This window comes from Anticarsia gemmatalis, chromosome W, assembly GCF_050436995.1.
Source record: "Anticarsia gemmatalis isolate Benzon Research Colony breed Stoneville strain chromosome W, ilAntGemm2 primary, whole genome shotgun sequence".
NCBI classification, from domain to species: Eukaryota; Metazoa; Arthropoda; class Insecta; order Lepidoptera; family Erebidae; genus Anticarsia; species Anticarsia gemmatalis.
In genome coordinates, this window is record NC_134775.1 from 966063 (window position 1) to 981089 (window position 15027).

General features: G+C 45.6%; 1 protein-coding gene across 1 annotated transcript; it reads right to left on the reverse strand.

Annotated features, from left to right (window-relative positions):
- Nucleotides 1-6209: 6209 nt before the first annotated feature.
- LOC142985792 (uncharacterized) lies at nucleotides 6210-11480 on the reverse strand. The gene is made up of 4 exons (XM_076134038.1): nucleotides 10209-11480; nucleotides 9624-9728; nucleotides 8929-9014; nucleotides 6210-6825 (listed from the first exon to the last, which is right to left on the reverse strand). The coding sequence occupies exons 1-4, from the start codon at nucleotides 11401-11403 to the stop codon at nucleotides 6463-6465; spliced, it is 1749 nt and encodes a 582-aa protein (XP_075990153.1). The 5' UTR covers nucleotides 11404-11480; the 3' UTR covers nucleotides 6210-6462.
- Nucleotides 11481-15027: the final 3547 nt, after the last annotated feature.

Consider the following 15027-nt stretch of genomic DNA (forward strand, 5'->3'; position numbering starts at 1 on the left):
CTTAATTGGCCGGGCCAAGAGGACTTAACCTCACTAAAAAAAGTTAGTTTGTAAGTTCCGGTGAAACCTGCCCGACCTCACCGTGTAATAGGGTTACCCAGGTACAGGGGGCTCTGCCTGGGTGGACGGTTTATTTCCCCCATACTCGTGGGACTCTTTATGGAATTCTTTAACCTAAACAAAAACCAAAACGAAGTTAACAGTGGGAGGGGCGAGAAGCCCAACAGTGAGGAGGAGATCGGGGGCAAAAAGCCCGGCAGTGTAGACTGCGCAGTGGACCGCCTTCGTGGCAGGAAACGGCTCCGGGGCCTGACGGCGTTCCGGGACGAGTGCTGGCGGTAGCGTCAAAACACCTGGAAGAACAGCTTCGGGGACTCTTCAACGCATGTATCAGCAGAGGAGAGTTCCCGAAGCAGTGGAAGGTCGGGCGGTTGTGCTTGCTCCCGAAAGGGGGAGATCGGTCCCCTGATTCCCCCTCGGCATACAGGCCGATTGTTTTGCTGGACGAGACGGGCAAGTTGTTGGAGAAGATTATTGCATCTCGTCTCGTCCAGCACTTGGATGCGGTTGGGCCCCAACTCTCGGAGGCCCAGTACGGATTCAGGGCAGGGCGGTCCACTATAGACGCTCTGACCACCCTGAAAGAGATTAGCAAAGGAGCGGTTGCGGCTGGAGACGTCGTCCTGGGGGTATCGCTGGATGTGGCGAATGCCTTCAACAGCATTCCGTTTGAGACCATAATGGAGGCACTCCGGTACCATGGGGTGCCCCCCTACCTCCGGAAGCCGTTGGGGACGTACCTCCAGGACAGGGAAATTGTATGGGAAGGCCGAGACGGAAGGCGGTATGCGCGGCAAATGACGTGCGGTGTTCCACAGGGGTCGGTTCTGGGTCCGACCCTGTGGAACATCGGATATGATTGGCTCCTTCGCGGGCCGGTCCCCCCCGGTGCAAAAATAATCGGATATGCGGACGACACCTTCGTCGCTGCCCGGGGCGGGTCCTATGAGGAGGCGGCGCGGCTTGGGCCTGAGGGTCTCCTTGACGAAGACGGAGGCCCTCCTATTTCACGGACCGCGGAGAGGACCTCCCCCGGACGCGCGCATAGTCGTCCAGGGAGTGGAGGTGCCGGTGAGGGCCCAACTCAAGTATCTGGGCCTCACCCTGGACGGACGGTGGAACTTCGGGGCCCACTTTACACAAATCGCCCCGAAGCTAATCGCCGCAGCGGCCGCTTTAGGTCGGCTGCTGCCTAATTTGGGGGGCCCAGGCTCGGCCTGCCGGCGCCTTTACACCGGAATTGTCCGGAGCATGGCGCTGTACGGTGCCCCCGTGTGGGCGGACGCTCTCACCGCTAAAAACTTAGTATTGTTGAGGAGACCCCAGAGGGTGATAGCGGTGAGAGCGATCAGGGGGTACCGTACCATATCGTGGACGGCAGCCACCCTTTTGGCGGGCGACCCCCCCTGGGAACTTCAGGCGGGGGTCTTGGCGCGGGTGTATGCCTGCAAAGTAGAGGCGCGTAACCGGGGCGAACGACCAGATTTTGAGGAAGTAAGGAGGATCAGGTCAGAGGCGCACGTAGACCTGATCGAGAGGTGGAGTGAGCAGTTGCGGTCCCCAGTCGCTGGCCGCGACACAGTAGAAGCGATACAGCCACACTTATCGAGATGGCTAGGTAGAAAGTGGGGGGTTCTGTCCTTCCGGCTGGTGCAGGTACTTACCGGACACGGTTGTTTCGGTAAGTACCTGCACCAGATTGCGGGCCGGGAACCAACGCCGGCCTGCCACGAATGTGGCGCGCCAACAGATACGGCGCACCACACACTGGTCGAGTGCGCGGCCTGGGCGCCGCAGAGGCACGCCATGTCGGCGTTTGTGGAGGGGGACCTCTCGCTAACTAACGTGATCAGCTCGATGCTGAATAGCGAGGGGTCCTGGAGGGCGGTGGCCACCTTCTGCGAGTCAGTCATTTCGCAGAAGGAGGCCGCGGAGCGGGATCGTGAGGCGTCTTCCTCCGACCCGCGCCGCCAGCGGAGGCGGGGTGTAAGAAGAAGGAGGTACGCGCACCTCCTCCCCCCGCCGTAGTAGGAGTAGGAGTAGTTGTGGGGCCGCCTGGTCCGGGAGAGGGCAGTCTGCCACTTCCGGGCTCGGTGGCCGGTGCGGATTATACCGGAGGCCGGGACATACTGCGCATCTGCGCGCAGTCTGTCCCGGCCTCCGAAGGCCCTCTTCGGCCGGCGAACTCGGGGGAGTTTTCTGGCCATTGCACGAGGGGGCATGTGGAGGGACGGCACCAGTGTGTTGCGGTGTCGTCCCACACTGTGGACGGGTCCGTTGATGGACAGCCGCGTCGGGGCTGCGGTTGCGTGCTTTAAGCGATCCCGCAGCCTCGACATTATGCGGAGGAGGCAACACCTCGATGGTTTAGTGGGTAGGCCTAGCCCTTCTGGCTCGGAGAGCCCCACATACCCCAGCGCTCCCCCGGGCGCTGGGGATGCAATTTCATGCATTAACCGAGTTAAAAAAAAAAAAAGGTTTTTTTTTTTTTTTTTTTTTTCTGTACCCCTGGCGCGGGACGTCCAGGGACTTTTATACAAACTACTCCTATTTTATTTTTCTTTATTTCTATTTCTTATCCTACCCTAAAAGGGCCTATTCTACCACATTCATTCCGTTCTCTAGTACCATACTTTCTCGCTTTTATGCCTCTCGTACTTTTATCCATCTTTCTTTCATTCTTTCATTCCTATGCTTTTCTACGCTAACATTAACAGAACTCGGGGGAGTGGGTGGGGGGGATTTGGGGGAGGTTGGGGATATTTATTTTATTCATATACATTTGTTTATCTTACATGCTATTCTTATATGCTATTCTTATTTTCTACTAACATTTACTTTTATTTCTATTTTACTTACACATAAATTCCTTATTTACTATTTTACAACTAAATGGCTTAATGCTATCAATATATATGTTTAAATATATATGATACACATTTTTTCTTATACTATAATTATACTTCTCGTCTCGTTTCTTTTGTTTACAATTGCAACTAATTTCTTAAGGTATGTAAGGAACACTATTCTTTTTGTTTTTTCTGACATTAGCATTGGCCAGTTTCTCGGTTTCAATTCCAGCTCTACTTTTAGTTCGACCACGTTTCTCTCCTTCGCGAACTGGGGGCACTCTGACACGAGGTGCGGCAGTGTCTCCAGCTGCCCAGGTTCGCAGATGCATGATGGGTCCTCCTTGCACCTGAACCTAGTCAGGTACTCGGAGAATCCACCATGCCCTGTTAAGGCTTGGGTCACCTCATGGTCCAGATTTAATTTTCGCACTATCCTGTACGCGTCGATTGCGCTCGGGAAGTACATCCTAGTGATTTTCGCGGTTGTCCCTAAGCTGTACCTCCGGCCCCATTCGTCAAGCGACTCCGAGCGGATTATTCGCTTGACGTATGAGACCGGACACCGGTCGTATCTAGGCCTACACTTGGACCCCAGGGCGGCCTCCTTCGCGAGTATGTCCGCTCTCTCGTTGCCCTCCAGCCCTGCGTGGGCTTTTACCCAGAACAAGGAGACGCTCTTGTTCTGGGTGTTACAGTTTTTAATAGCGTCTCTGGTTTCCACCGCGAGGGGGTGGAGGGCAGCGGGGTTTACGACTGTTTGGAGGGCCGCCATAGAGTCACTGTAGACAGCAAAAGTCGCTTCTTTACGTTTATTCGCTTCCTTTGCCGCTTCGCAAAGAGCCAAAAGCTCAGCCTGGTAGACGGTGCAGTACGTCGGGAGAGCAAGCTTGAGGGTTTTTGTCTCGGCCTCCCCCCTCCAAATGGAGAGGGCTGCTCCGACTTTACCCTCAATCTTGCTCCCATCCGTGAAAATGCGGACCGCGAAGTTGCTGTTGTTTCTAAGTTGTTCCTCGTCTACCAGTCTTCCCAGCTCTAGCTCGGTTTGCTCCGCGGGGTGGGGCCTAACTAGTGCCGAGGACATTCGTTCCACCTCCCGGTCGCCTATTGCCGGCTGGGGCACCCCCCTCTTGGCCTCGTAAAGAGTAGCCGATTCACGGACTCTGAGATCAAGGGGGAGTATCCCAGCCAGCAACAGTGTTGCGTTAAGGGAGGTGGTTCGATATGCCCGGCAAAGCTTTTGAGCGAAACTCCGCTGCAGCGCGTTAAGCTGCTTTTGCGCGCCTAGTTTCTTGGACGCCGGCGCCCACGCACTCGACGCGTACAGGACAATGGGCTCCACCACTGCCGTGTAAATTCTGCGGATGTTTTCCGGGTGCAGTCCCCAAGTGACTTTCGCCGCCCTGGAGAGCTGGCCGTACACTGCCGCCGCCTTTGCGCACACATTTGTGATGTGAGTGTTGAAGGTGAGTCTGTGGTCAATGGTGAGTCCTAGAAGTTTGATTGACTGAGACATACCAATGCCGATCCCGCCCATGGTCAGTCGTGGGGTGTCGTACTTCAATTTATTTGTGATCACCATGGCACACGTCTTATGTGGTGCAAATTTCAATTTATTTTTGACACCCCACGCCCGAACATACTCGAGAGCGGCATTGGCACGCCTCTCTACCTCCTGGCCTGTGTCCCCCTCAAATAGCAGGACAACGTCATCTGCAAACGCCTGCACATAATTTCCCCCATCTTGGAGACCCTTTAGCAAGGGGTCCAGCAAGAGGTTCCACAGGATTGGGCCTCCTATTGATCCCTGCACGCATCCTTTTTCCGTTGCCCGCCTATGCTCCACACCCATGTATCGCACCCCGACGGTCCTATCCCTCATGTAGTCGCCCATGACTCTCGCGAGGCCGGCAGGGCATTTTTCCTCCGCCAACCTCACGCTAATCATGGGCCACCAAGCGCTATCGAAGGCCCCCTCTATATCCAATGACACTAGCGTGGTGATTTTCTTTTCAGATAGTTTGCTACGGATGTTTTTCAGAAGGATATAGAGGGCGTCCTCGGTGCTGCGCTGCGGCATGAAGCCGAACTGGACCGCCGACATGCGCGGAAGTACGTAATATTTTAGGCGGGCAACCACCATCTTCTCGTATATCTTGCCCAGTACGGGCAAGAGGCCGATTGGCCTGTGAGATTTGGGGGTGGCGTAGTCCGCTTTGCCGGGTTTTCTTAGGATGACGACGGTTGCCTCCTTCCAGGCTTTGGGAAAGCGTCCGAGCGCCAGGCATCTGTTTAGGATGCCTAGGAATAGCTCGGGCGCTTTCCCAATCGCTTGGCTACATATATCGGAGGTCAGACCGTCGGCTCCGGGTGCCTTCTTGGGATTAAAGGATGAGGAAGCCCTAACCAATTCCTGCAGGGTAAACGGAGGTTCGTCGCAGCTGCCACATGCTTCCAACAGCTGTCTGGCCTTGGTCCTTATAGTCTCGTGATCGGCGGAGTCTTCCTCGGTGCCGTCCTTTGGGTAGAAGGACTCAGCAAGCCATCTTGCTGATCCCTCTGTGTTGCGGCTAACGCCTCACGTCGTCGAAAGTTTTAAACACGTCAATCCAGTGATTGCTATTAAACTTTTAATAGGCGCTTGCGCACCACATTGTTCTTCAGCTAATTTATTTTGAACTGTCACTCCAATACGAACTACCATATCGGTCACACTGTAACACGGAATATTTTTGCAATATAAAGTTTTTTATATCTAATTTGGACTTTAATTAGCCCCAGTGTATACTCTAAATATACATATTGGTGGCCCATGAGGGGAAAATACAATCAAGAAACAAAAATACGACAAAATAGTGGAAATCAGCGCATGAAATCTGTTGAGGAACCAAGCCAGCACGTGCCGTACGAATTGATGAGCGGGTTTCTTCGACGTGATTGAAGACATTGAACATTGAAGAAGAGTTCAAGACTGAAGGTGCAGCCAGAATCATCTACGAGTTCAGGCTGGAGCGAGCAGTGATTCCACAAAAGTATCACATCGCGCATCGGACTTCTGCAAAGCCAGATAAGTGCCCTTGTCCTTCCTAATTACCTAGTCTTCACCTAATATTCGATCCAAATTCCATAAATATTCTTTCCAGTTATTTAGCAGTCAAATTCATTTGTGCAAATTAGTAATTTAAGTAGATTTCTAGAAAATTGCATCTTCATTCTCAGTCTACCTACAAGATAAAATAATTATCTAACTGTTGTGGAGGTCCCGCGATGGTATAACGGGAATTATAAGTAAGTGGACTGTATAAAGATTTATTGATGTACTCAACAAGTACTGTACATAAACTCGATTTGTTAACCGCGAATTATATAATTTAAATATTTGCGAGAGCGTGCGATACGAGTATGCGTCGTAGGCTTGAACAGCTGACTGGGCTCGAGAGACGGCGGTCGATGGCCTGAGCGGTGACGGCGCGCGCGCCCCTCCGTCGCACCTCTGTCGCACCGCTGCCGCGCCCTGCGGGCGCCGTGCCGAGTGTGTGTTAAGATGAATGTCTTAACATACTCCCCCCGTTGAAGTGTCTTCAACATTGCTGGTGGTGTCAACTGGAAGGGGACAAATTGTATTAAAAGCCCGCCGAAGGACTCCCTTGCGCGTGCGGATGTCTGCGACCCTTGCGATGCCATCTTTGCCAGGTAGCACCCGAACTATGCGACCCAGAAGCCACATCAAGGGCGGCAAGCCCTTGTCCTTTATGACGACAAGTGTTCCTTCCTTCAACTCTCCCGTACTACTACGCCATTTCGTTCTCTCCTGTAGCCATAGGACGTAATCATTAGAGAACCGTGTCCAAAAATGCTGCTTCAACTGCTCGATGCGGCGAAATCGTTGTAGATTCGTGATCTTGAGGTGCTCAATCTGTGGATGTGGCGGCATGATTAAAGATCGTCCAATTAAAAAGTGGGCAGGAGTCAGAGGTGTTAGGTCAGAAGGGTCATGGGACAAAGGAGTAAGGGGTCTAGAGTTGAGAACGGCTTCAACTTGTACTAGGCATGTAGTCATCTCCTCAAAAGTTAAGTGAGTTAAACCTAAAATACGCCTGAGGTGGTGTTTTGTGGATTTTACTGCGGATTCCCACAATCCACCGAAGTGTGGGGTATAAGCAGGTATAAATGAGAAGTTGATGCCTGGATCAACATCGTGAAAGTTAAAATCTTGTGAAAGGAGGTTTGACAATTCATTGAAAGCGCCGACAAATGTAGTACCGTTGTCGGAGAAAATGTTACGAGGTTTACCTCTGCGAGCAATAAACCTACTTAAAGCTGCTATGAATGCCTCTTTTGTGAGGTCTGAGACGAGTTCCAAGTGGATGGCTCTCGTTGCTAAACACACGAACACGCAAATAAAACATTTTATTAGTCTACAGCCCCTCCCCTTTCGGTCAGCAATCAGGATTGGTCCAGCATAATCAACCCCTGTATCTAAAAAGGGAAATTCTAAATGTAGTCTCTGCTCTGGAAGGTTGCCCATGACAGGCTGAATAGTGCTAGCCTTTATTCTACAGCATTTGACGCACTGATGAACAACCCTTTTGGCTAAGTTTCTACCGCCGAGAGTATAATAATTTTGACGAATCGTGGCGAGTAAGAGCTGTGGACCAGCATGTAAAAGACGAACATGAAACATTTGAAACAAACGGTTACAAATGGTGTGTTTACTGGATAATAGAATGGGGTGTTTAACATTGTAGTCGTAGAATGAATTGTCCAGTCTACCACCCACACGAATTAGGTCACTAGAAGTATCCATAAACGGAGATAGCGCTAAAAGCTTATTTTTTGAGGGCAATGGTTTGCCGAACAATAGTAATTTGTATTCTTCAGGAAATGATTCCTGTTGACTTAATCGTAACAAAAGATTTAATGAGTTGTCTAGTTCAGTATGTGTGAGTGCGCCACGTTGTGGTGATTGTCCTTTGCAATTGTGTATGAATCTCATGACATATGCCACCACACGCTGTAATTTATTAAAATTAGAAAGCCTATTACCCAACAAAGAAATAGGGTTAGTGATAGGTTCTAAAATGTCTGTATGGAAGGCTGATATTATTTCTTGTGAATGTAATTCATTTTCACAATGTGAGTTAGGAAACAACGGCCACGAGGACGAGTCTCTGTGAAGAAATTCAGGTCCTGTCCACCATATAGAAGAAGTTAATAATTTGTCGGCGCTTAGTCCGCGCGAAGCGAGGTCTGCGGGGTTTTCTTGAGACGGAACATAACGCCAAGGAACTCCTCCTACAGAATCCTGAATCTCAGACACGCGATGACGAACAAAGGTCTTCAGTTGTGTGGGTGGCATCGATAACCAACCTAGAACAATAGTAGAGTCGCTCCACATGAAGACATCATCGATACGTAATGTGAGCGACTGACGAACCTTGACATAAAGCCGTGTACCCAGTAATGCAGCGCATAACTCTAGTCGTGGTATAGTAGTCGGCTTGATGGGAGCTACTTTACTCTTTGCAGTTAAAAGATGTGCATGAACTTTACCGTCCTGAGACACACTGCGAACATACACACAGGCTCCGTAAGCTCTCTCAGAAGCATCAACAAAAACATGCAATTGTAAAGAGCTGGGTGACTCACACGTTATCCATCGAGGTATGTTGAATGTATTCAACATATGTAAAGAAGTTTGAAATATATTCCAAGCGATTTGAATGATTTCTGGGACAGGCTCATCCCAAGAACATTTGGTAAGCCAAAGTTTTTGCATAATAATTTTAGCCTCTACTATGCTAGGGACCACTAGACCAACTGGATCAAAAATTTGAGCTATTGTGGACAATATTTGACGTTTTGTGACTGTGCTACTTTGTGTAATGGGCAAATTAATAACAAATGAAAATGAGTCACTTGAGCAGCGCCAATTAAGACCTAGAGTTTTTGACATTTCATCTAGACTCAAATGTACTACGTCAGAGTGATCAGAATCTGTACATAAAGCTTGTAATACCTCTGGGGAGTTCGATTGCCACTTCCGCAGATTGTACTGGGCAGACTGAAGAGTTTCTACGACTCGACGACATTTTTGCACCACTGCTGAAACAGATACATCACCTGATAAATAGTCGTCAACATAAAAATCATGCTCCAAACTATACCGTTCAACTGGGTCCGAACACTCTTTTGACAATTCAAATAAACATCGAACTGCAAGAAACGGCGCCGACGATGTGCCGTATGTCACCGTATTGAGCGTATAGCACTGCACAGGCAATTCGGGACTGGCTCTCCACAGAATTTTTTGTAGAGTTCGCTGATCTTCTCTAACAAGAGTTTGCCTGTACATTTTCTCAATATCTGCACTAACTACTATCTTGTGTTGACGGAATCGAAGCAGGATGGACAATAAATCGTCTTGAAGTGTCGGGCCAACCATTTGGATGTCGTTGAACGACTTGCCTGAGGTTGTTTTAGCGGAAGCGTCAAATACAACCCGAAGTTTCGTAGTAGAACGAGACTCTTTCAAAACTCCGTGATGGGGTAAGAAATACGAAGGAGTACTTGACTTACCTGAGCATATCGACATGTGTCCTAACTTGATGTACTCGTTCATGAAGTCTACATACAGATCTTTATAATGAGAATCTTTGGAAAGACGTCGTTCAAGAGATAGAAATCTTTGTTTAGCCATGATGAGAGAGTCACCTAGTACATCAGGAGACTCTTTGAGCGGGATGTTCACCACAAATCGACCGTCTGGATTGCGAGTGGTGGTGTCCACAAAGGATTGTTCACAGGCTCGCTCCTCAGCTGTAAATTTATGCTTAGGGTCAATTGAATCCAGTTCCCAGAAACGTGTTAACTCAGTATGTAAACTGTCCGTTAACATGCACAACTGTGGGGCTGAACTATGTTGATAATACCCGCCTGAGATGAGCCAACCCAACTTTGACTCGAACAAAGTTGGCATGTTTTTACCTAGAGCGATACGATTCGCCCCTATAATGCCCCAGAATACCTCCGCGCCTACTAGAATGTCAACTGATGACGGAATGTAGTAATTGGGGTCAGCTAGACGAACGTTCTCAGGTATGTGTATAAGATTGGAATTAACAAAGGTACTTGGAACTGATGATGATACCCTTGGTAGGACAAAGCAGTCAATATCAATCTTAAAATCACTATAAAGCGATTTTAATGAAATTTGACAGCCTAAAGAAGAAGTAGAAGATATTTGATTAATACCTATAACTTTAGAATTGGCATTAAAAGTGGAAATTTGGAGCTTACGTACAAATCCTTCAGAGATGAAGTTTGCCGTACTACCATTGTCCAATAAAATCCGTGCTTGCCGGTGGTTTCCCCTGTCGTCCATTACCTCCACGAGTGCTGTGGAAAGAAGAACAACTCGAGAAGTAGCGGAGTGATTTGCTGATAGTACAATGTTTTGGATATTAGGGCTAGTATCATGGTCATGTAGTAGAGTGTTGTGTTTTTTAGAACAATACTTGCAATGACCTGATTTACACTTACTGACGTCGTGATCTGATTTTAAGCAATTCACACAAATTTTGTAACTATTGACTTTCTTAAGTCGATCTTGCGGTGAAAGACTTCTGAAGTCTTTACATGAAAATATAAAATGATTTTGCTGACATAAAGGACAGGATATTTGTGTGGATTTATCCTCAGTATGTGTTAAAAAACTTTTACTTTTGGTACCAACACTATGTGTAGAATAGTTAGAGTTTGATGATCTTGACTCTTCAAGAGTTTCAAGCAAGTCAGCTCTACTGCTCAAAAACGTAATAAAAATATTTAGTGTTGGAGGGTCTGTCAGTGTGTTCCTATGCTCTTCCCACTCGCGGTTCGTCACCTGATCGAGTTTACTGGTACCTATATAAATAACAAGAGTATCCCAATGCTGCACCGGTTGACCTAGGGTTGACAATGCCCTGAGATTCTTATTAGTAGTGTCGATAACATAGCGTAATGACTTACTTGATTCATGTTTGATGGGCTGTATATTGAAAAGAGCTTGTACATGATTGTTAACAAGCAGTCTTTTATTGTCGTACCTGTCACACAACAACTTCCAGGCCGCATCATAGTTTTCTGACCTAAAGTCTAGGTTATCTACTACGAGAGAAGCACTACCTTTCAATGAAGCACGTAAATAATGTAATTTATTGATCTTATCGATGCTATCGTTTTTGTGAATAATTGATGTAAAAGTGTCCCTAAATTCTAACCAATCCTGATAACTGCCGGAAAATTTAGGTAAATCAATTTTTGGTAAGCGTATAGTGTTTTGTTTGTGTGTGTGATTAGAACAAGAAACATCGACCTCAGAATCCGTGCGGCGACTCCGAACGCTGCTTATTAGGTGCCGAGCAGAAGCCACCAAACCGTAGTACTGCTTTTCGAATTCCTCGCGTTCAGCATATTGCTCGCTCGGGTCGTCCACTAAAGCTTCCAGGTCCATCTGTAAGGCGTCATATTTTTCGTATAACGTTTCAATTAAGTTAAGGCGATGTTCGACTTCAATGACTTGCACATCACTCAACTGTTCACAAGTTTTTGAAATAAGCAAAAATGCCGAAAATTGCGTAAGCTTAGCTTTAATCGAAGCACGCTTCTTGATTAATGCTTTTGTATCAGACATGTTAATTAAGTATGAAGAATTGAAGTTTAAAGCTTGAAATTTAGAAAAAAAAAAGTATAATGAAGCGCTTATATTTGCCTTATGGAAATATACCTATATTAATTTAAGCTAAAAGTGCTCGATTTTAATGAAATCAACGCTTAACAACAGCGAAATGCAGCAGAATACTAGCCTGTGTATTGCAAATATTCACAAATTATCACTACTTACCTGTAATAATAAGCTAAAATGCAAAATTTAATTAAATGGGATGATTAAATGACAGTGAAATCGAGTACTAACTAACTGAATGAACGAATGAATCAATGAAATGTGTCTAATACAAGGTTCAAAGTCCGTGATGACTCAGGTGACAAATGACTTGCAACTTTGACAGAAATGAAATTAGCTGATTCACGTTATAATAACGAAAAATAATGGCACTGATGGGATGAATAAGTGATTGGGTGATAAAATGGGTATGGAATAATGAGAATGAAGGAATTGAAACGATCTTACGGCCTCCTGGAGCAAACCACTATGTAATGTTGATGTGACGCGGAGATGTTGTTGAACTTCTCTTGCACGACGACTATCTGATGTACATAGGTATGTACGTAGATCGCTTCCGATGAGGATTCCTTTGTTCGCAGTCTTGTAATCTTGTCCTAAGTACAGCAACTTCTCGGTAACTCCTTTTCGGTTCAAATTTTGACGGTTGAAGGACCAAAATGTTGTGGAGGTCCCGCGATGGTATAACGGGAATTATAAGTAAGTGGACTGTATAAAGATTTATTGATGTACTCAACAAGTACTGTACATAAACTCGATTTGTTAACCGCGAATTATATAATTTAAATATTTGCGAGAGCGTGCGATACGAGTATGCGTCGTAGGCTTGAACAGCTGACTGGGCTCGAGAGACGGCGGTCGATGGCCTGAGCGGTGACGGCGCGCGCGCCCCTCCGTCGCACCTCTGTCGCACCGCTGCCGCGCCCTGCGGGCGCCGTGCCGAGTGTGTGTTAAGATGAATGTCTTAACACTAACTAATTTCTTTTTTTGAATAAATTAGCTTCTTTGTTGAAAAACTGATCCATAATTATTAAACCTATTGATAAAATAACATTAGACCAATATTTGCTCATCATTATTAGGTAATTTTGAAAGAATCGTCTTTAGGTCCAAAGGTCGCTAACGTTTCCTAGTCTAGCAATAGATACTTATTTTGATGCCGATAATTTCAGATTGTTATCTACGCTGAACCGAGTGCGTTATCTCGCCGTCTGCAATCAGCTGATCGAGCGCAACCGGTTCCCGGCAGCCAGGTGTCGCCGAGATTAAGGAACGTGAGCCATTCTTTGCTATTAATTGATTAGTCATTTAAACTTGTTTGATACATCATTGAACTTAATATTTTACACATATTTACTCACAATGCCTAACGAGAGTGTAGATAAAACACGTCTTAGGGATTTGACTGTTAAAAGATCGTCTGCTAAAGGACAGATAACTAAATTTAAGAATTATTTGAATAGCATTACGAAAGTTACTAAGCTTGATACTGTAGAATTAACTGAGCTAAGGTTAAAGCTTGCAAAATTCGAGGCACTGTCAGTAAGGGTTGATGACTTGCAGAATGAGATTGAGGTTTTAAATTCAGATAATTTAGAAGCTGAAATTGATGAGCGTGAAAATATCGAAACTGACATTATTATGAACATTGCCACTGCAAAAACTTTAGTGGACAAATTTTCCAATCTTGAATCTGAACATAGACGTAGTTCAATACATGATAATTCTTGTTGTTCGGATCATCAAGCAGCTAGCGTAAAATTGCCTCAAATCCAAATAGCCAAGTTTGACGGTTCTTATTTCCGATGGTTAGAATTCCGTGACACTTTTGAAAGTTTGATACACAAAAATGATCGTATAACAGAAATTCAGAAGTTCCATTACCTCATTTCTTATCTAGAAGGTGACGCCGCGAGAATTGTTTCAAATCTTGAGATATCAAACGCAAACTATTCGGAAGCATGGAAATTACTTTGTAATCGTTATAATAATAACAGAGTGTTAAAAAATCATCACTTCAAATCATTACTTCATTTTAAGCCGTTTACACGTGAATCAGAAAGGTCATTAAGATATCTAGTTGATCATGTCACTAAAAACTTGCGTGCGTTGACCAGTTTAGGGCAACCCACAGACCATTGGGATGGTCTACTAATTTTCATTTTGTCAGAAAAGTTAGACACTGATACTGTAGCAAAATGGGAAGAATTTATTAAACGATCTGACGATGATGACCCAAAGTTAGAACAGTTTTATAAGTTTTTGACTGACCGTGCGGATGTATTGGAGTCATCAAATCGGAATAAGCAAGAAAGTAATGTACCTAAATGCCACACAGCAGGTGCGCGCAGTAGTCTTACTACAGCAAATAACCAAAAACGTCCTAGTTTAAATACTTTTACAAAATCATTTGCTGTTTCTAATACTAAATTTAATAAATCAAAAAACACTCACAAAGATAACAGTTCTAACGGTTATTTATGTATTATTTGTGATGATAATCACAGAATTTATGACTGTCCTACTTTCAAAGCAAAGGGGATAGATGAAAGAATGGTAGAAGTTAATAAATACAAATTGTGTCTTAACTGTCTTAGACAGGGACATCAGGTAGAATCATGTCGGATGGGACCGTGTCGTGAGTGCAATAAAAGGCATCATAGTTTGCTGCACCGTCCTGCGTCATGCCCTAATGTTAATCTTGTATCAGTAGATGAAACTAGCTATGATGAAACCATTGCTAGTTTTGCAAAACGAAATTCAAATCAAATACTGTTATCAACAGCGATGATTGTAGTCTCGAATCCGTTGACCCAGCAAAAGGAGCAAGTTCGAGCGCTGCTAGATTGTGGCAGTCAATCATCATTTATTTCTAAATCGCTAAAGGATAAACTTGCATTAAAATCTATACCTATTGATTCGCTAAAAATCGTAGGAATTGGAAATACTGTTTCCTCGCACATTGCAGAAAGTTGTAATGTACAAATTAAATCTTTAAATCATAAATACAATGCAAAATGCAGTTGTCTTGTTCTAAAAGACCTAACCGGTGTAATACCTAGGTACCCGGTCAATATTAACTTATTGAATTTACCTAAAGACATAGCACTGGCTGATCCTACATTCGGGCAGCCTGCACCAGTAGACGTCTTGATAGGCGTTGATCTATTTTGGGACATCCTAGGTGACGAGCAACGTTCCCTAGGCCCACAAAATCCAAAGTTGATAAGTTCGCAGCTGGGCTGGATAATATCCGGACCAATAAATTCATATTTTAACAACAAAAATACTTATTGCAATAAAGTTATTGTTTCAAATATTAATGATATTGAAAAATCATTATGTAAATTCTGGGAATTAGAAGAGGTTCCTACGAAACGTGTAATGAGCGAA